The sequence below is a fragment of the Doryrhamphus excisus genome, chromosome 15, assembly GCF_030265055.1.
Source record: "Doryrhamphus excisus isolate RoL2022-K1 chromosome 15, RoL_Dexc_1.0, whole genome shotgun sequence".
NCBI classification, from domain to species: domain Eukaryota; kingdom Metazoa; phylum Chordata; class Actinopteri; order Syngnathiformes; family Syngnathidae; genus Doryrhamphus; species Doryrhamphus excisus.
The window spans coordinates 2,724,579-2,747,619 of record NC_080480.1 but is presented as its reverse complement, the minus strand read 5'-3'; the positions used below and the strand labels follow the sequence as shown (position 1 = coordinate 2,747,619).

Here is a 23,041-nt window from a genome sequence, read left to right as displayed (position 1 = left end):
CGGACACACACACACACACACACACACAATAAGACTGTGACCATGTTAACTGAACTGTGAAGCTCAGACCGCCATGTGTGGAGGCCGCCATGCAGGAGTGGAATCATTAAAACGGTCCATGGCTCTTTAAGTGGCGTTTCTGCTTCTCTCCCGGGTGCGATTCTTCATGCATCACTTCTCTCTCTCTCTCTCTCTCTCTCTCTCTCTCTCTCTCCCTCCCTCTCTTTCTCTCTCTCCTTTGCCGGTACCGGGTAGAACAGAGTACGCTCTTCCTTCCTTACATTCAGCACCACGGACAGCTCTCCAGACGCATGCGGCAGAATCTGGCGCCCCCGGCAAGGGGCGCGGCTGAGAAGCATTAAATGCGTATTTTTTTTTTTTTGCTTTTGAATTAATGTTGACGATTCCCACTCAAAGTCCCATTTTTTCTTCCCGAATAACCAAAAAAAACATCCAAGTGGCCTGTTTTCAGTCAAACTCGCCGTTCCATCCCCTCCTTCTTGCCTGGTTTATATAGTCTTCCTCTAATGGGCGGGACAATGAAGCTAACTCGCACGGGATTGGCTAGTAGCGCACACTTTCACTGAGTCGACCAATGAGAAGAGAGTAGCTCAGCCCCGGGCGGACTTTGAGGAGACGCGCGGTTAGTTTTAGTTTGTGTTGGTTGGGCAGAGGGGAGGAGGAAGAAGAAGACGAAGAAGAGGGGGAGGACGAGGACTAAAGGAGGAGGCGACGGCTGTCAATGTTTTTTTTTTCTTTCTTTCTTTCATTTATACCAACAGGCACGTTTTCTTTGTCAGTACTCCGGCGGGAAATACATATGCAGCCCCTCTGTGTTGACCGGAGAAGACGTCTCCATTTTGGTGGACGCCGGATTTAGACGAAGGAACATGTCAGTGAGTGTAAAACACGACGAAACCTGCTCCACTTTGACGGTACCCAACTCCGTATAAGCTCGGACATTACCAGGAAAAGGATATAAGGAGTGTTCCAATTCCTGGTGGACATGTTTTTTTGTTAGGAAATGGAGCCGGCTAGTAGCCGAGTTAGCTAGTGCTAACTCCGGGGATACATGACGTAAAAAAGGCAGACAATGTGGCGTCTTTTCGGGTGTGTGAGTGAAGCGAGCGAGTGTGCGCTTCAGTCGACGACAACCGGTGGTCGTTAAAGCTCCGGTGTGTGTGTGTGTGTGCGTCTTTTTTCGATGCGCCGCCCTTTGCCATCCAACCTCGTCCGCTCCATCACTCACTAAAAAACACTTCCCCCCCCTATCAGCCGACATGTCTGCTTTGACGGCGGTCTGTTGAATTCCCGGACCAAAAAAAAAAAAAAAAAAAAATCTCGGAGGTGGAAGACAGATTAAGACCCCCCCCAAAACCAACCGGAACCGCCTATATGAAGATGCTGATGTGTGACCGCGGCGTCCAGATGCTTGTGACGACGGTGGGCGCGTTCGCCGCCTTCAGCCTCATGACCATCGCCGTGGGGACCGACTACTGGCTGTACTCGCGTGGGGTCTGCCGTGTCAAGAGCAACAACGACAACGACACCAGCCGCAAGAACGAGGAGGTGATGACGCACTCCGGCCTCTGGCGGACCTGCTGTCTGGAAGGTACGTGACCAGTCTGGATGACCTGTGTGTGTGTTTGTGTGTGTGTGTGTGGACTTGCTTGTGTTTGTGTAACGCCGAGTCAAATGTGTGTGTATGTGTCAATCCCTGGGAATCAACCCCGCAACCACAGAGCTTGTAGCTGCAGGTAGAAACTCAAAGGCTGCACCACCAACACACTGTTGCTGGCATATCCGTGTATTCCAAAACGCAAGTAGTACTCGGCATGGCGTCCGGGTTGGGAAAACTATATGGAGTTTCCATGATCTCCCGACATTCCCAAAACTTGCATGTTAGGATCAGCGGGGACTCCAAATCGCCTATACGTTGTTTGTCGTTTACGTCCCCCGCCGTCTATTGCCCCGGCTCACCTATGACTCTAAAGCAGCAGGGGTGAGCAAACTGCAGCCCCGAGTGCCACATGCGGCCCACTAAGCGTTTGAAACTGGCCCTACAAACTGGCAACATATATATTCATTTTCTTCCGCTTATCCTCACGAGTTTTGCGAGGGGGTGCTGGAGTCTATCCCAGCTGTCTTCTTCGAGCGAGAGAGGCAGGGGTACACCCTGGACTGGTGGCCAGCCAATCACAGGGCACACATAGACAAACAACCATTCACACTCACATTCATACCTATGGAAAAATTTGGAGTCGCTAATTAACCTAGCATGTTTTTGGAACGTGGGAGGAAACCGGAGTACCCGGAGAAAACCCACGCATGCACGGGGAGAACATGCAAACTCCACACAGAGATGGCCGAGGGTGGAATTGAACTCTGGTCTCCTAGCTGTGAGGTCTGTGTGCTAACCACTAGACCACAGTGCAACCTAGTCGGATGTCTTATTTAGTAAAAAAAACAACAAAACTGTAACACGTGATGTAACACCGCTTATTCTCACGAGGGTCACCGGGGCGGGGGTGCTGGAGCCTATCCCAGCTATCTTCTTCGGGGCAATAGAGGCGGGGGTACACCCTGGACTGGTGGCCAGCCAATCACAGGGCACATATAGACAAACAACCATTCACACTCACATTCATACCTATAGACAATTTGGAGTCGCTAATCTAACCTAGCATGCATGTTGTTGGAATAATTTTACTTTATTTTAGTTTTATTGTGTGCGAGATTAATCGTTGTATGCCCCCCCCCCCCCCCCCCCCCTTAGTGCACAATCATTCATTCATTCATTTTCTACCGCTTATCCTCACAAGCGTCATGTGTATGCTGGAGCAATCAAAATCAAAAACCCAAATAGATAATCGATTAATCATGGATTAATTGCAGCAGCTCAACATGAGACACATTGCGTATTTCTGAAACAGACACTACCTATTAGTGCTAATATTAAAGTTTGAACCCTTAAATTGGATTGACTTGAAATTTCTCACATGCGCTCTACATAACACATTTTTTGGGGGGGGGGGGGGGCAAGTGTCATTTACACCTGTGAAAAACTTAGAACACCCCACTCGGTTGTCAGGTTAAACGAAAGTGCGAACATGTGTCTTGATGCATTAGCCCTTTGATTGACAAGCGATGGGTCCAGCGTCTGTACCCCCCCCCCCCACTCCCCCCCCCAGCTCAGACGGCGTGTGCGATCCTGTGCACAGAATAAGTTGCATGGAAAATGGATGGCCTTGTATTATGTATAGCGTGACAAACACGGTGTTTAATCTTGTGTTGCGACATCTCTATTTAATAAGGCTTTTACTCGCAACTCAAAAAGGGGCTCGCCTCCAAAAAAAACCCGTCGCCCTGCAGTGTCACACCTGACAAGGACTAGCTTGTGACGGGATGGGGTGGGGGGGGGGAAGAATAATCAAACTCTTAAAAAAAAAAAAAAATGCGGCAGCATTTAAATGAGATGGCCTTTAGCGATCAAAGGAGAACTAAACAGAAAGTGAATCCATCACGGCCGGCTCGGAATAACCGGAGAAGACAGGAAAGATAAATGGATCAACTTAAAGAAGTACACTTCCATTTGAGATGATTTTATTTCAATGAAAGCAGATGATATGACGGCAAATATCGCAAATATTTTTCTGCACAAAATAAGATGAAAAATAAATAAATCAAGAATAAAAAAAATCAATCAATCAGTAATAAATAAATATAATAATAATAATAATAAAACTGCAAATAAAATAAATAAAAAAAACTTAAATAAAATAAATAAAAACTTAAGAAACCACATATAGTTGGTGGGTAGACTAATTATTTTTTTCATATTAAAATGAACAAAGCATTATTAAAGCCCTGTAGACATGACAAAACACGACTATAGTCACATTTATACTTTTTTTATTTACAACATATTGCGCAACTGCAGGGGTCTTGAGACACAGGCTAACTCGCAAACTAGAGAGCTAGCGACCTAAACGGTAGCCTTCAAGTTATTTCCTTTAAACTTAAATAAGCCAAAAACTTACCACTTCCACACGGATAGGGAGGATAACTATTAACAGTTATTTAACCTTTTAACATGAACATTAATCAAACGTAATAATAATTTTTTCTGGGTACATGATACCATACAGCATCCATATCAAACCCAAAAACTTACCACTTCCACACGGATAGGGAGGATAACTATTAACAGTTATTTAACCTTTAATATGAACATTAATCAAATGTAATAATTTTTTTCTGGGTACATGATACCATACAGCATCCATATCAAACCCAAAAACCTACCACTTCCACACGGATAGGGAGGATAACTATTAACAGTTATTTAACCTTTAACATAAACATTAATCAAATGTAATAATAATTTTTTCTGGGTACATGATACCATACAGCATCCATATCAAACCCGAAAACTTACCACTTCCACACGGATAGGGAGGATAACTATTAACAGTTATTTAACCTTTTAACATGAACATTAATCAAACGTAATAATAATTTTTTCTGGGTACATGATACCATACAGCATCCATATATCAAACTTATACTAACATTTAACTTAAACTTTCAAGGCGGGGGGCCTCAAACTAGTGTCCTGCGGGCCACATTTGGCCCGCGGGCCGCGTGTTTGAGACCCCTGCCATAGAGGGTTCATGTAACAGAGTGTTACAGATGTTTCTACCTCTTCATAAATATGGCCGTTTCGCCGGCCTGCAGTTGTTTTCACTTTGGGAACATAAAAGGTTATTTCAGGCTAGAGGGTGTTTCCTGAACTGCAATATTTTTTCCTTGATATCTGTTCGGAATATGATATTTTCTGAGCTGTTTTCCTCCTCGCAGGCAAGGCTACACATTAAAAAAAAAAAAAAAAAAGTTTGTAATCCTTCACCCTCAACTTGGCACATTGTAATTTCCTGCAGATGATTTGACTTTGAGGTGTCTTCTGATCATTTTCTGCATTGGAGCAAGTCAACTTTACATTGCCTCCAGATGAAACGTGTGTGTGTGTGTGTGTGTGTCTTTTGTGTGCAGCCAAACATAACCATCTCATTCTGGGGGGCATAGGAGGCTATTACAAGGCCAGATGGTGCAGGTCTGAGGATCTACTGACATACACACACACACACACACACACACACACACACACACACAGTCTCTCTCACGCTTGTAATTGGATGAGTAAATAGACAAATTCAAGGATATTCCCAAGCTATCACATAAACAGAGCAGTGGGGGCAATACAGCAAGTTAACACAATGTCAGCACAATGTCAGTGCACACGCACACACACACACAATACACACACACGTGTTCTGGCTCACATGCAAAACGGCATACAGATGAGAAGAGCTCAGTCATATAATAACGTAGTGAATGATGCTCGTGTTATTGTTGGCTTATTTTCATCATTCATAAAAGCTTCATACATTGACAGGAAATGGACATCTCTTGGGGGGGGGGGGGTGTAACATGAGGTACTATGCACTGGTCTTTGTATCAAGCGCTCATGTGTACACACTGCGTTTCTTCTACTGTCACACAAGTCAGGGAAAAATAATATACTAAATAAGGTATATATTCACTTTATTATTCCATATTATTATTATTATTTTTATTATTAAGATTCATACTCTTTTTTTTGGGACATGTTGAATTGTGCAAATTAGGGTTGCAATTAATGATTAATTTTTTAAGCGATTAATTTGAAGCTTGTTGTTTTGATTAATCAAGTCATTGATTCGGCCCAAACACATCTAGCTTCTGATTTGGTCCACATTATAAAGAAAAAGAAGAAAAGAGGCAAAATATGTTAAAAAAAATAACATTACAAAAATAAATACAATTAAATAAAAAATGCAATTAATATTTCCATATACAATTGATTGATTTTAGACATAATTCTGATCAACTTTATCTGTGATGATCTAAAAGCATCCATACTGTCCCTGAATCCAAAAATAACATCCCAATAAGTCATAACACAGCTGGGTAACTTGTGTGTGTGTGTGTGTGTGTGTATCTTGCACACACACCGCTCGATAAACACATTAAAGCAGCATATTTTTGCATGGAGTGAATATTTGTTGGAAGACGCTCCGTTTCATTTGTGATTATTCAAAGTTAACCGCAGACATTTGTGCCATTAGCTCCATTGTCATTTGTAATCAGGCCAAATTAAGCCAAGTGTAAATGGGCTGGGATGATTATCAACATACACAAGTACACACACACAAGTACACACACACGTACACACACACCTCAAAACAATGTCGGTGGGCGGTTTCTTGCTTTCTTTTCCCGCTGAATGTTGTTATTTGTGCAGGTGTGCTGAGGTGATGCATGAGCGTACAGCCAGCCTGGAAATGAGCAGGGATGGATGGGGAGGGGTTGGAATGAGCTGAGCCAAATGTGAATGAACGGGTGGGTGGTGTGTGTTGGGGGGTCGGGGGGGGGGTGCTGTAGCTGCCAAATGATGGATGAGCCATACGGGGGCCTCGGTTTGTGATGAATCCCCCTAGGAGTGTTTGACCACGCCGGAGATATCACCTGGAGGGAACAAAACGATCGCCCGGGGGGGGCAGAAAGAAGCACCAAAAGAAGGAATCGAGGAGGAGATGGAAATAGGCAATCAGTCACCGTGGGGGGGGGGGATAAAAAAAAAAATCAACTAACTGACGGCGAAGAGTCGGGTAAAGATTGAGACGGCTTGTCTAAACGATGGCGTTAAATAAGTGTTGCAACGTGGTGAGAAAAGAGGATCAAAATGGAGACACGAGCATCATCATCATCATCATCATCATCATCATCACATGCCCGCCCTTATGGAAAAAAAAATATTGCAGTATATTCCAAATATAATGCAATGTATTAGGAAATATATTTCCATATATGGCATCTTATGTTTATATTTTCCAATATATTGCAATATATGCATAGATCATATATGTGTATATATTGATACATACAAAAAATATCCAAAAAAGAACTATATTTTTACATATATAAAATTGCATATAATTTGGGATATATAAACTCGTATATTATATATTTGGATTTAATATATTTCAATATATTGAAAGCGGCAATCATTTGTATATTCTGCAATATGTTGCCATATATTACATGAATATATTGTATAATATATGTACAAAAATATATTATTCCATGTATTTATAATATATAATGTATTTGGAAATATAATGGAAAAATAATATATTATATTATAATATATTTTCTTTTCATAAGGGCGGGGATTGGAAGAGAAGAGAATTTGCTGTCAGACTCCGTTCGGCGTTGGTGGTCGTCTTTTTTTTTCTTCTCATGCAATATTTTGAAATATTGTGATGTGTTCATTGTTATGGGAATATTGTGTGAGGGCAAAATGATGTACCAGATTGTTTCCGAAAACGTAGCCTGTAAAGCTATGCCAAATAAATGAAGTCTTTTCCAAGAGTCTTAGTCTAGGGAGTCTTAAAACGGGAACTATCACAGGTGGGAATGATGGGGGGGGGGGGGTAAATCTTCTTTGACTGAGCCCTGAGAGTCACATGATTGGGGGGGAAACGGACAAACTGAATGGCTGGAATGAGGAAAAAGATGAAAGCCGCTTTTTTGGGAGCCTATCCCAGCTGTCTTCTTAGGGGCGAGAGGCGGGGTACACCCTGGACTGGTGGCCAGCCAATCACAGGGCACATATAGACAAACAACCATTCACACTCACATTCATACCTATGGACAATTTGGAGTCGCTAATTAACCTAGCATGTTTTTGGAATGTGTGGAGAAATTGGAATTGAACTCGGGTCTCCTAGCTGTGAGGCCTGCGTGCTAACCACTCGTCCACCGTGCAGCCTTTTTCTGATCATTCATTCATTTTCTACCGCTTGTCCTCACAAGGGTTGCGGGGGTGCTGGAGCTTATCCCAGCTGTCTTCGGGCGAGATTATTCACACAGAGATGGCCGAAGGTGGAATTGAACTCGGGTCTCCTAACTGTGAGGCCCGCATGCTAACCACTCGTCCACCGTACAGCCGTTTTCTGATCATTCATTCTTTTTCTACCACCTATCCGGGCTGTCTTTGAGCGAGCTTATTCACACAGAGATGGCCGAGGGTGGAATTGAACTCGGGTCTCCTAGCTGTGAGACCTGCATGCCAACCACTTGCCCAACGTGCAGCCTTTTTCTGATCATTCATTCTTTTTCTACCGCCTATCCCAGCTGTCTTCGGGCGAGATTATTCACACAGAGATGGCCGAGGGTGGAATTGAACTCGGGTCTCCTAGCTGTGAAGCCCGCGTGCTAACCACTTTATCACCGTACAGCCGTTTTCTGATCATTCATTCTTTTTCTACCGCCTATCCGAGCTGTCTTCGGGCGAGATTATTCACACAGAGATGGCCGAGGGTGGAATTGAACTCGGGTTTTCTCACTTTGAGGCCTGTGTGCTAACCACTCGTCCACCGTGCAGCCTTTTTCTGATCATTCATTCTTTTTCTACCGTCTATCCGAGCTGTCTTTGAGCGAGATTATTCACACATAAATGGCCGAGGGTGGAATTGAACTCAGGTCTCCTAGCTGTGAGGCCTGTGTGCTAACCACCGTGCAGCCTTTTTCTGATCATTCATTCTTTTTCTACCGCATATCCAAGTTGTTTTTGGGCGAGATTATTCACACAGAGATGGCCTAGGGTGGAATTGAACTCGGGTTCCCTCACTGTGTGGCCTGCATGCCAACCACTTGTCCACCATGCAGCCTTTTTCTGATCATTCATTCTTTTTCTACCGCCTATCCCAGCTGTCTTCGGGCGAGATTATTCACACAGAGATGGCCGAGGGTGGAATTGAACTCGGGTCTCCTCGCTGTGTGGCCCGCGTGCTTACCACTCTCCACCGTGCAGCCTTTTTCTGATCATTCATTCTTTTTCTACCGTCTATCCGAGCTGTCTTCGGGCAAGATTATTCACATTGCCGAGGGTGGAATTGAACTCGGGTTTTCTCGCTGTGAGGCCTGCAAGCGAACCACTTGACCACCCTACAGCCTTTTTCAGATAATTCCTTTATATTCTACCACTTATCGTCGCGGGGGTGCTGGAGCCTATCCCAGCTGTCTTCAGTCGAAATTATTCACACAGAGATGGCCGAGGGTGGAATTGAACTCGGGTCTCCTAGCTGTGAGGCCTGCTTGCTAACCACTCATCCACTGTGCAGCTTTTTTTCTGATCATGAAAAAAAAATGCATACGCGTTTATTCCACTACAGGAAGTATGTCATGTTACACGTATGACCCTGATAGAGTCAACACGTGTTCTCAAGCAAGTGAAATATTAATGATTGAACCATTAATATGCACTAGAAAAAGGCTAGTTTCAAGACGCTGACTGGGGGGGTGAAGACGGTTTAGCGTTCAAAGTCGTTCCTGGTATGTGTGGTGCATATTAGAGCCTAGCCTACCGCTAGTCTGTACATACTGTACATCCGCTCTTTATGTTTTTTTTTGCGTGTTTTGGAAGTCATTATTCATATTTTGGTTCCTTGAAAAGCACTCTTAAAGTCTTCCTAAAGAGCCGTAACCTCAGTTGAAGTGTCTATTTTGGAACGGAGGGAGTCAACCTAAGGGGATGTGATGAGAACATTTGGCAGGAGAGAGAGACACCGGGGGGGGGTATGAGGATGAACACGCAGAAAAATGGCGGTGGTGGGGGGGGGGGGTAAAAAAAAGTAACGGTAAAAAACACGAGATGTGCATCCAAGCACAACGTACCTCGTTCCCCTTTCATTCGCCATCACCGTGGAAACCAGCTTCTTTCCCGCATTTCTCTCGTCTTGCCTCTCTCTCTCTTTCTCTCTCCTCCGCCTGAAAGAGGTAATCAGAGAGAGCGAGCGAGGTATAGACGCACGAAAAAAGAACGAGAAGAGGAAGTGGCTCCGTCACCCACGCTGAGCTGTCAGAGGCGCTCGGGAAGAAACAAGCGGCCCAATTTGCTCTGCTTTTCAACTTTCTTTCCTTCACCCTCGCTCACTCCATCCTTGTCGTCGTTGCCTGTCATGCATGTGTTTGCGCCTGCATCTGGCTGTTTTTTTTTGGGGGGGGGGGGGGGTCACACTCTGCTTTTGGAGCACACACACCATCTGATTAGGGACAGCTTTGAGGCATGTTATGCCTTCATTAGCGAGTGTTATCAGCGGAGAGGGGAAGAGATGCCGCAAAAAAAAAAAAAAAAAAAAAAAAGGTCCCTTGCTGGATTTTTTAGAACAGATGTTGTTTGCCATCTTCCGGTCCCCTAAGCACGCCGAGTGAAAGTAATTATTTTCACCGACTTTAACTTGTGTCCGATTTCATATAACGATATGCTGTATTTCCTTTAATGGTGGCCTCCGCTAATGGACGCCGTGCCCCAATTATGTCTTCCACTTGAATAAATAAATGTTGCACCTCTTCAAGAGGTGCCGCAAAGTGTCTGTAATTACCTCCGTTACGACTAATAGGAGCGTGTATCATGAGGGGGACTTCTTTACCGCCGCGCCAATGGCATCTGTAAAGCTGAAATGTATCATATAAAGCACTGTGGGCAAAATTTGACTCGCGGGGTTTAAAAAAAAAAATTCATCATTCATCAACTAAATCGATGAAAATAAGATGTCTTCCTACTATCAACAAGTACGACATTCAATTCATTAATGCACTTTTCTATGTTGCACAAACGTCCTAATAAGTCATTGTCTATATGTGCCCTGTGATTGGCTGGCAAACAGTCCAGGGTGTACCCCGCCAGCACCCCCCTAAACTCTTGTGAGGATAAGTAGTAGAAAATGAATGAATGAATGGCAAGTGTACAGTTTAGAAAGCTGCACTTTTCTATGTGGCACAAACGTCCTAATAAGTCATTGTCTATATGTGCCCTGTGATTGGCTGGCGACCAGTCCAGGGTGTACCCCCGCCTGTTGCCCGAAGACAGCTGGGATAGGCTCCAGCACCCCCCGCAACTCTCGTGAGGATAAGTAGTAGAAAATGAATGAATGAATGGCAAGTGTACAGTTTAGAAAGCTGCACTTTTCTATGTTGCACAAACGTCCTAACAAGTCATTGTCTATATGTGCCCTGTGATTGGCTGGCGACCAGTCCGCACGTTGCCCGAAGACAGCTGGGATAGGCTCCAGCACCCCCCACAACTGTCATGAGGAAAAGTGGTAGAAAATGAATGAATGGCAAGTGTACAGTTTAGAAAGCTGCACTTTTCTATGTGTCACAAACCTCCTAATAAGTGTGAATGATTGATTGTCGATATGTACCCTGGCGACCAGTCCAGAGTGTACCCCGCCTGTCATCCGAAGACACCTGGGATAGGCTCCAGCGACTCTCGTGAGGATAAGTGGTAGAAAATGAATGAATGGCAAGTGTACAGTTTAGAAAGCTGCACTTTTCTATGTGGCACAAACATTCTAATAAGTATGAATGATTGTCGATATGTACCCTGGTGACCAGTCCAGGGTGTACCCCGCCTGTTGTCAGAAGACAGCTGGGATAGGCTCCAGCACCCCCTGTGGTAGAAAACGAATGAATGGCAAGTGTACAGTTTAGAAAGCTGCACTTTTCTATGTGGCACAAACCTCCTAATAAATATGAATGGTTGTCTATGTACCCTGGTGACCAGTCCAGGGTGTACCCCGCCTGTTGTCAGAAGACAGCTGGGATAGGCTCCAGCACCCCCTGTGGTAGAAAACGAATGAATGGCAAGTGTACAGTTTAGAAAGCTGCACTTTTCTATGTGGCACAAACCTCCTAATAAGTGTGAATGATTGATTGTCGATATGTACCCTGGGAGTGGCTACCCCCGCCACCCTAGTGAGGATCAGCGGCATAGAAAAAGACCCCATCCCATGCATGCCTGGTACTTTCTATAGTTAAGTAAATAAACACTTCTGGCCACAACATGAGGAAGTACGATGTCTTTTTAAATATTCATGTTGCCGTTTGCTCGCATGATTCGTTGTGCATGCGTGTGTACGCGTGCACGCGTGTATGTGTGCGGCTCAAGGGCACACAGCTGGCACCTCATACCCAACTCGTCACAAATGTCGGAACATTTGGGCGCACACGGTTGTTTGTGTTTGTCTCCCGTGTTTAACCTTGTTTGAAGGCACTGTGTTTGTGTTTTTTCTTTGCTTCCAGTGGCGTACTGTTACTGCTCTGCATGCACGCCACCGCTACTCTCCAGTCGTTTCACAACGCCGGCGCACACGACGCGTGCTGACCTTTCTTTGCGATCATAACGGAGGGGCGTTAACCAATCTGGAAGGCCAGATCCTCGTCTAAACTGTTGGTAGATGTGGTCGTAGTTGTGCTATCAGTGTTTTTTATCTCATGTCTCAAGCTTGTTTGTTTTGATTAATCGGATACCAAAATGGTTGTTAATTAATTGGATAATCGATTAATTGTTGCAAAGTTCATTTCCGTCCCATACATTTTAGTCAGTGTTGTAACTTGATTAGGACTGCAACTAATGATTATTTTCATAGCCAATTAATCTGGAGCTTGTTTAAGATGGATCAAATACCAAAATATTTGTTAATTAATCGATTAATCAATTCATTTGCTGCAGTTCTAGTGAAAGTTGCACGTAGCAGATTATTTGGACATTCTTTCATCCGATTTTTACAGGGAAAAGTGATGTTTTTTTTATTTGTTTTAAATTTTCCTGTGTTGAAATTAGCTATCCGTTAATCTCAAGCTTGTTTGTTTTGATTAATCGGAAACCAAAATGGTTGTTAATTGGATAATCGATTAATTGTTGCAAAGTTAATTTCCGTCCCATACATTTAATCATCGTTGCAACGTGATTAGGACTGCAACTAATGATTATTTTCATAGCCAATTAATCTGGAGCTTGTTTAAGATGAATCAAATACCAAAATATTGGTCAGTTAATCGATTAATCAATTCATTTGCTGCAGTTCTAATGAAAGTAAATTTTCTTCCCATTGTTGTATCGTGATTAGGTCTCCGACTAACGATATTTTCTTTGCCGTTTAGTCTGTAGCTTGTTGTTTCGATGAACTGCTTTGGTCCGCAATGTATCAGAATCTGTTGATTAATTGGATAATCGATTAATCGTTGATGAATTGTTGCAAAGTTAATTTCCGTCCCATGCATTTAATCATCGTTGTAACGTGATTAGGACTGCAACTAATTATTACTTTCATAGCCAATTAATCTGGAGCTTGTTTAAGATGGATCAAATACCAAAATATTTGTTAATTAATCGATTAATCAATTCATTTGTTGCAGTTCTAGTGAAATTGTTGTATCGTGATTAGGTCTCCGACTAACAATATTTTCTTTGCCGTTTAGTCTGTAACTTGTTGTTTCGATGAACTGCTTTAGTCCTCAACGTATCAGAATCTAATCAGAATCTGTTGATTAATTGGATAATCGATTAATCGTTGATGAATTGTTGCAGTTGCACACACACGTATGCGTAAGTTATGCCTTGTATTCATTTAAAAGATCAGTTTTTACTGATTTCAAACATGAGCTGAAATGTGGCGCCACGTGTCAGGAATGATCAGTCTGCTTTCAGTCTGTTCGCTTTCTAAATTCTCGTAAAACGCACTCACATTTCCAGCATCCTTTCGTTCCGAGCCCGTTGATGACGACATCATACATTTGTGTCTTACTAAGAAAAGAACGTCCCACCTGAGGGGAATGTACATGTTGTTGTGTCGTGCAGCCAGCAGAACAAAGTGTACCAGCATGACACATGAGATAAAACACGCTGAACCCTCGTCCCCGTTCTCTAGTGTCCCATAATGCCATAGCGCCGCCCTCGGGTCACGCTGACCTTTGGTAGGCACATGTGTACCAACTGCATGTACTGTGTATGTATGGGATGTACTGGACTTGGACTGTCCCTGTGTGTTCCTTCGTAAGAAAGAATCTTTGCAGTCGCTTACACGGACTTCTTTGTGGACTTTGAGTGGACGATCAGATCTTGCATCCCCAGCACACTGGTCTTAATGAATCTCTGTAATTGTGTGTGTGTGTGTGTGTGTGTGTGTGTGTGTGTGTGTGTGGAGTTCAATACCAATCCGTCCACTTACAAGTCAGGAGGTGTAATGAATTTCCAGACCGCCAAAGCTGTGATTGATGATTCCTTATACCTTGATGCACCCAACAGGAACCGCTAAGACCTCAGCTGCCTTCCGTAACGTTACTGCAACTCTTGTCGTCCAATCGGATGGCGGCGTGCAACAGGCCTGAAAGAAACGCATCCGGTTGTTGGATGTCGTTTGTGACTGAATCATTTCTTCATAACTGGAAATTATGTCGATGGTTTTATCCGATTTTTACTGGGAAAAACTTTTTTTTTTTTTTATTCTTTCAGATTAATTTGCTTCACATGTTGAAATTTGCCTTCTGAATTTACGTACTACATTCGATGTATTTGATGTTATTTAATCACAAAATCGTTCATGAGTAGGGCTGCAACCAAGGATTATTTTCTTGATTAATCTAAAGCTTGTTGTCTAATTTCTAAATGATTGTTGATTAATTGGTTAATCGATTGTTGCCATTCTAATCCAAGTAAATTTCCTTCTCATATATTTCATCGGCTAATTGTTGTATCGTGATTATGGCTGCAACTGAGGATTACTTTCTTTGTTGATTAATCTAAAGATTGTTGTCTAATTTCTAAATTATTATTGATTAATTGGTTAATCGATTGTTGCAGTTCTAATCCAAGTAAATTTCCCTCACATATATTTAATCGGCTAATGGTTGTATCGTGATGATGGCTGCAACCAAGGATTATTTTCTTTGATTAATCGAACGTTGTTGTCAAATTTCTAAATGATTGTTGATTAATTGGTTAATCGATTGTTGCGGTTCTAGTCCAAGTAAATTTCCCTCCCATGTATTTCATCGGATAATCGTTGTATTGTGATTATGGCTCCAACCAAGGATTATTTTCTTTGTTGATTAATCGAAGTTTGTTGTCAAATTTCTAAATTATTGTTGATTAATTGGTTAATTTATTGTTGCAGTTCTAATCCAAGTAAATTTCCTTCCCATATATTTCATCAGATAATCGTTGTATCATGATTATGGCTGCAACCGAGGATTATTTTCTTTGTTGATTAATCTAAAGCTTGTTGTCTAATTTCTAAATGATTGTTGATTAATTGGTTAATCGATTGTTGCGGTTCTAATCCAAGTCAATTTCATTGGATAATCGTATCATGATTATGGCTGCAACCAAGGATTATTTTCTTAGTCGATTAATCTAAAGCAATTTTTTTTTTATTAATCAAATACCAAAATAATTGGACAAATGATTAATTGTTGCAATTCTCATCTAAGTTAATTTCCTTCCCATGTTGTGATTAAAGCTGCAACTAACAATTATTTATTTGCCGATTAATCTGAAGCTTGTTGTTTAGATTAATCAAGTAGGTTAGGCCCTGGACAGACCAAATCAATATGAACCAAACACACACAGTTAGTGGTTTGTTCCGTTACAACTTGAGTTGTAGTATTTCAGCTGCGATCTCTTTCCTGTTCCACTTCCACGTCTTGAAAGAACACGCCGCATATGACTATCGTTTTTCTTTTATGTGTGATGTGATCAACTAACTTCCACACACTGAGTAGAAGAGGCATTTTTTCCAGTTAAATCACACCCCCATTCCAAAAAGAGGCTTATTAATGATGTACTCGCAGCACCAGGTTGGATGTCAAAATGTATTCATTGACCCAAAAGTGATTGGAGACTTGCAACGATGCGTAGCAGCTGTCAGCAGCAGCAACAGGAGAGTGCAAGACATCAAACGTTGTGCAGTCTGTCAGATCGACGGCGTGCTACATCAAATGTTCAGTCCCCCGTTTAATGAGCAAACTCAACTGCAAGTAATTAGCTTCATAGGGTTTGCACTTTAGCGTGTTTTCTCCTAGCTGCACTTGACCAATTACCGTGGTCGTGCAGATCGGCACATTCTGTACTTCCTGCAAGGGGAATTCTACCTTGCTTGGCTCGGAGAAAGAATTAGACGGCATTATCTCGGCTGTGAAGCTATTAATGTGCGAGTTAAATATTTGACATTTGCTCTGACAAATGCTCCCAAACAAGAACCTATGCAAAATAAAATAAGACCGCGTTTGGAAATGTCTCGGCTAATTTAAAAGACATTACGCCGTGGTTGGGAGCTGTTTTAAAACTGGCTGTTTGGTTCAAGTCTGGGACGACTGCCAAAAGAATAAAGAAAAATCCTTAGACTTTTTTTTATATTTTTGCTGCCAGGCAACAATAACGTATTGTGCTCAAAATGGAACACAACTTGACGCCATAGAAAACGAAAACTGAGACATGCACGGCGCAGATTATTTGGACATTCTTTCATCCGATTTTTACTGGGAAAAGTGTTTATTTTTTATTTGTTTTGAACTTTCCTGTGTTGAAATTAGCTATCCGTTAATATCAAGCGTGTTTGTTTTGATTAATCGGATACCAAAATGGTTGTTAATTCATTGGATAATCTATTAATTGTTGCAAAGTTCATTTCCGTCCCTTACATTTAGTCATTGTTGTAACTTGATTAGGACTGCAACTAATGATTATTTTCATAGGCAATTAATCTGGAGCTTGTTTAAGATGGATCAAATACCAAAATATTTGTCAATTAATTAATTTCCTGCAGTTGCAATGAAAGTTAATTTTCTTCCCATTGTTGTATCGTGATTAGGTCTCGATGAACTGGTTTGGTCCGCAATGTATCAGGGTAATTGTTGTAGTTGTTGATTAATTGCATAATCGATTAATTGTTGCAATGTTAATTTCCATCCCATACATTTAATCATCCTTGTAACGTGATTTAGGACTGCAACTAATGATTATTTTCATAGCCAATTAATCTGGAGATTGTTTAAGATGGATCAAATATCAAAATATTGGTCAGTTAATCGATTAATCAATTCATTTGCTGCAGTTGTAATGAAAGTTAATTTTCTTCCCATTGTTGTATTGTGAGTAGTTCTCTGTGAACTGGTTTGGTCCTCAATGTATTAGAATCTAAGGGTAATTGTTATTTTTGTTGATTAATTGGATAATCGATTAATTGTTGCAAAGTTAATTTCCATCCCATGCATTTAATCATAGTTGTAATGTGATTAGGACTGCAAATAATGATTATTTTCATAGCCAATTAATCTGGAGCTTGTTTAAGATGGATCCAATACCAAAATATTTGTTAATTAATCGATGAATCAATTCATTTGCTGCAGTTCTAATGAAAGTTAATTTTCTTCCCATTGTTGTATCGTGATTAGGTCTCGGTGAACTGGTTTGGTCCGCAATGTATTAGAATCTAAGGGTAATTGTTATAGTTGTTGATTAATTGGATAGTCGATTAATTGTTGCAAAGTTAATTTCCATCCCATACATTTAATCATCATTGTAACGTGATTAGGACTGCAACTAATGATTATTTTCATAGCCAATTCATAGCTTGTTTAGATGAATCAAATACCAAAATATTGGTCAGTTAATCGATTAATCAATTCATTTGCTGCAGTTCTAATGAAAGTTAATTTTCTTCTCATTGTTGTATTGTGATTAGGTCTCCGACTAACGATATTTTCTTTGCTGTTTAGTCTGTAGCTTGTTGTTTCGATGAACTGCTTTGGTCCGCAACGTATCAGAATCTAATCAGAATCTGTCGATTAATTGGATAATGGATTAATCGTTGATGAATTGTTGCAGTTGCACTCACACGTATGATAAAATAGCCTTGCATTCATTTAAAAGATCCGTATTTATCGATTTCCAAACATGAAAGAGCTGAAATGCGGCGCCACGTGTCAGGAGTGTTCTGGAATGATCAGTTTGCGGAGGAAGTGAAGTTGGAGCGAGGAACTCTTCATATGCAAATCAGCACATCGGCAGCACATTTCCTGCCATTTCGACTGCCGTTTTATCGCCAAACCTCTTTCACAAGCACTTCCTCGCTCTCGTTCTCCATCCTCCTTCATCTCACCCCCAAACCATCACCTCCCCCCCATTTTATCCCCCTGTGGCGTTGACCATGTGTGAATGGGACAGGATGATGGGAAGGAATTAAGCCACATGCGGCGTGCGCGCGTGCACACACATCCCCCCACCTGTACGACAACGGTGGCGGCGGCGAGGCTGGCTGGCCGATGGGATGCGTGTGCACGCGGACCGCTGGAGGACTTCCACAAAGGAGGATGAGTCACTCTCTGGCTGACACACGGTGTGCTCGTTGGAGCCGCAGCCTAGTCGATAGAACGCAAACACACATCCCCCCCCCCCCCCCCCCCCACACACACACACACACAAACACAAACACGCATACACACACACTATAAATAATCCAGAGGCTTTCACTTACATGCATGATTGATAGTGTTCATGTATCAGTCTAATGAGCTTGGTCGGAGTCCCTTAACATGGACGCCATGTGTGTCTGTGTGTGTCTGTGTGTGTTTGTGTGTGTTTGGATTGCCGGTGAAATTGTGCATGTATGGGCGCATGTGTGTGTGTGTGGTGCGTGTGTGTGTGTGTGATAAGACTTTTCATTAGTGTTTCCCACAAATAGCCTGAAGGTTACCTGTCCTGCATCATCTGTCATCTCTTTCCTTTCTTCCTTATTTCTTTTATCTTCTACCTCTGATGCTTGTTCAGGTGTGTGTGTGTGTGTGTGTGTGTGTGTGTGTGAAGCACCCCCCCCCCCCCCCCCCCCAGTCATGATGTGCTACATATATCACTATATTGACACTTACTATGGTACCCATTATGTCATTGTATGGTCATACCACCTCGTACTTCGGTACGTGACAAAAAATATATATATATTTTTTTTTAATTAATAAAATTATATATATTATGTTATTTAAAAAAATAGGACCCACGACCCTCTTGAGGATAAGCGGTAGAAAATGAATGAATGAATGAGTTCTCCTCCTATTTTGTGTGGAAGTGGTAACTTTTTGGCTTCTTATTTTGTCTTTCCCCACCCACGGTCATCTCTGTGTGGAGTTTGCATGTTCTCCTCGTGCATGCGTGGGTTTTCTCCGGGTACTCCGGTTTCCTCCCACATTCCAAAAAAAAAACATGCTAGGTTAATTAGCGACTCCAAATTGTTCATAGGTATGAATGTGAGTGTGAATGCTTGTTTGTCTATATATGCCCTGTGATTGGCTGGCCACCAATACAGGGTGTACCCTGTCATCTCTCGCCTGAAGACAGCTGGGATAGGCTCCAGCACCCCCCAGTCATGATGTGCTATATATATCACTATATTGACGTGACAAAAAATAAAAAATTCATTTTTTTTTATAAATTAATAAAAATTAATAACATTATATATTATATTATTAAAAATTTTAAATTTAATAAAATTAAAATAAATTACAATTATGTTAGGAAAGCAGGAAGTGAACAAATGTAACAGTTACTGATTGTAAAAGTACCAGATGGAGGGGTAGGATTTAATAAGCTTTGCTTCTTCCTACTCCTTTTTGGACATGTAGAACTGGGAACTGATTATGGGATGGCACTCAATTGTAATCTGATGTTCAAATGAAATTCAACCATTAAATTTAGTTTTTTTTTTAAATTAAATAAAATTAAAATAAATCAAAATTATATTAGGAAAGCAGGAAGTGAACAAATGTAACAGTTACTGATTGTAAAAGTACCAGATGGAGGGGTAGGATTTAATAAGCTTTGAAGAAGCTTACTTCTTTTATCTTCTACCTCTGATGCTTGTTCAGGTGTGTGTGTGTATGTGTGTATATGTGTTTATGTGTGTTTATGTGTGTGACAGATAATTGATAAACAGAATACCGCTTCCCGTACTTATGTTTCTACCCCACAGTAATAAAATGTTTTCTCTTTACATATCCTTTATCGGCGATGTCTTAATATTCATGAATTTTCAGCACTAGCGGGTATGTAATTGGCTAGAGGAATAGCGATGCTGAACACGATGTTTACCCGTGCAAATCAATGGCTGTGTTTTACATACATTTTAATGGGCGAGTTAAACAAATGCTATTTCAACCGACGCTCCTGTTCTTCCCTTCCGCAGGAACATTCCGAGGTGTGTGTAAGAAGATCGATCACTTTCCGGAGGATGCTGACTACGAGGCGGATGCTGCTGAATACCTCCTGCGTACGTTTATGAATGCACACACCACAACCACTCATGTTGATATCGACCGTATGGATGATTTAGTTTTGTTTTGGGGATGTGGAAGGAAGTCCGACACGTAATGACGATTGCTACCCAAGGGTGGGTGGGGTTTCACTCTCGTTTCCGAGTCATGTGGTTGTTGTAGCAAGGGAGCCGTTGCCTGATTGTTGTCGTTTGGGTCAGTGGAGAGTAAACCGTTGATTCCACTCACTCCTGTCTCGTTCTGAATGAGACGTCCATATTTGGTGACCCCGACGTGACGGCTTAGTGCAATGCAGGGACAGATTTTTTTTTAACTATGATAATAATTTATAACTATTTATTATTATTATTATTTATTTATTTATTACTTATATTTATTATATTTTATTTATATTGTTTATTCATATTTTTTATATTTTTTCTATAAAATATATGTATATTTTTTAATTATTTATATTTTTATTAATTATTATTATAATTATTTTTTATAATGTTTTGATTTTTATTAATTTATTTGTTATTCATTTCTGTACTGTACAGAAAACCGGGAAAAATACAAACTAAATATGGCAACCAAGTCGCTCAGTTTCCAATGCCGATCCCTCCTGCTACATCTTCTTATTCTCCGGCAGACCACCTGCATATGAGGGTGTCTTTAGAAGCGTCGTTACAATGCATACCGCCACGTACTGTTCACAGAGTCCAGTCATAATGTGTTGATGAGAGAGAGGGTGAACAGCCCTCAGTTGCCAATGCTGATCCCTCCTGCTACGTGTTCTTATTCTCCGGCAGATCACCTGCATATGAGGGGGTCTTTAGAAGCGTCGTTACAATGCATACCGCCACCTACTGTTCAGAGTCCAGTCATGTTGATGAGAGAGAGGGTGAACAGCCCTCAGTTGCCAATGCTGATCCCTCCTGCTACGTGTTCTTATTCTCCGGCAGACCACCTGCATATGAGGTGTCTTTAGCAGCGTCGTTACAATGCATACCGCCACCTACTGTTCACAGAGTCCAGTCATAATGTGTTGATGAGAGAGAGGGTGAACAGCCCTCAGTTGCCAACGCTGAGCCCTCCTGCTACGTGTTTTTATTCTCCGGCAGATCACCTTCATATGAGGTGTCTTTAGAAGCGTTGTTACAATGACAGAGTCCCGTCATAATGTGTTGATGAGAGAGAGAGGGTGAACAGCTAGCATTGCATAAGTAGCATAAGTGAATTGAAGGCAAGAGGAAAACGTCTCTTCTGAATGAATATCGTCTTCTCAAGTTTTTGGGAGAGCAGGTGTTTTAAACAGGGAGTGTCGTTTTATCAATGAGAAACTACCCTGTTATTCCCACATACATCCATAAAAGTATTAGAACAGCAAATATAAATGTAGTATCCCCCCCCCCTCAATTGTAAACACAGAGGAAAGATGGATGCAGAAAAATGACAGTAACAGCAACAAGGAAAAAAATGGGAGCCTCTTTTTCTTTGCTCCACTGAACACAAAGCAACATTCCTAGAGGCGGCCAATTAGAACACAAGCCCAGAGCCAGCCGGCCAATGGGGAGCCAGGACCTAGTGACCTAGGTATTTCATTCAGCCCAGGGGGTGTGGGCCACGGGGGCGCGGACCCTGTAATGTTTAGTCGCTATACACCGTTGGCCGGTCGTCTTTCTAGAAGCTGACTAAAAATATTTTTTATGATATTATGTTTATTTTTTGGACACATTTTGTGGCTGTTTACAGAGAACCTTCAATATGCCGTCACGCCGAGTGCACATATGGGGGGTCCTGACAAATGTTCTCTCGTGCTGCATCGTCGCTATTTAGCTTGCATATGTGACGACAAGACTCTCCATCTGTTTTGGTTTTCGTCCACGTCCCTTTCGATTGCTTTAACGTGTCGTGGATTCCGAGTCAACCAACCATGCGGTCCACCTGCTCATACGGGACTAAGGATTTCATTGAAGACTGAAGGAATTTGACACTGCAGCTATGATGGTTTGCATGTGTTGTATGACTGCCATATTTCATAAAGTAATGAAATATGTTGTTTTGTTTTGTGTTTTTTTTTTACCTCATCAGGTGCGGTGCGTGCCTCCAGTATCTTCCCCATCATGAGTGTGGGTCTGCTGTTCTTGGGAGGACTCTGTGTAGCCGCCAGTGAGTTTTACCGCAGCAGACACAACGTCATCCTCAGCGCAGGAATCTTCTTCGTCTCGGCAGGTCAGTCTACACCGTGTATGGGGTCCGTAAAAGGGGGCAGGAAGTAGATCTCGACTAGGGGCCACACACTTCCAGATTTCCTAAATCAATACACCTTTTCTTTTACCTAAACTTTTTATTTAAATAATGTAATGTAAGACCAGGGTTCAATTCCACCCTCGGCCATCTCTGTATGTTCTCCCCGTGAATGCGTGGGTTTTCTCCGGGTACTCCGGTTTCCTCCCACATTCCAAAAAGAGGATAAGCGGTAGAAAATGAATGAATGAATGAATGAGTTCTCCTCCTATTTTGTGTGGAAGTGGTAACTTTTTGGCTTCTTATTTTTGGCTTCTTTCCCCACCCTCGGCCATCTCTGTGTGGAGTTTGCATGTTCTCCCCGTGCATGCGTGGGTTTTCTCCGGGTACTCCGGTTTCCTCCCACATTCCAAAAAAAACATGCTAGGTTAATTAGCAACTCCAAATTGTCCATAGGTATGAATGTGAGTGTGAATGGTTGTTTGTCTATATGTGCCCTGTGATTGGCTGGCCACCAGTCCAGGGTGTACCCCGCCTCTTGCCCGAAGAAGACAGCTGGGATAGGCTCCAGCATCCCCCCCCCCCCCCCCCCGCGAACCTC

At 42.1% G+C, this 23,041-nt stretch overlaps 1 protein-coding gene across 1 annotated transcript in view; it reads left to right on the top strand.

Moving 5' to 3' along the window:
- The first annotated feature begins 333 nt into the window (after positions 1-333).
- Positions 334-23,041, top strand: part of cacng3b (calcium channel, voltage-dependent, gamma subunit 3b) — a 37,066-nt gene continuing 14,358 nt past the window's right edge. The window contains exons 1-3 of the mRNA XM_058048361.1: positions 334-1,612; positions 20,124-20,207; positions 22,285-22,425. Of these exons, the coding sequence (XP_057904344.1) occupies positions 1,396-1,612; positions 20,124-20,207; positions 22,285-22,425 (442 nt within the window). The 5' untranslated portion in view covers positions 334-1,395. The remainder of the gene's footprint in view (positions 1,613-20,123; positions 20,208-22,284; positions 22,426-23,041) is intronic.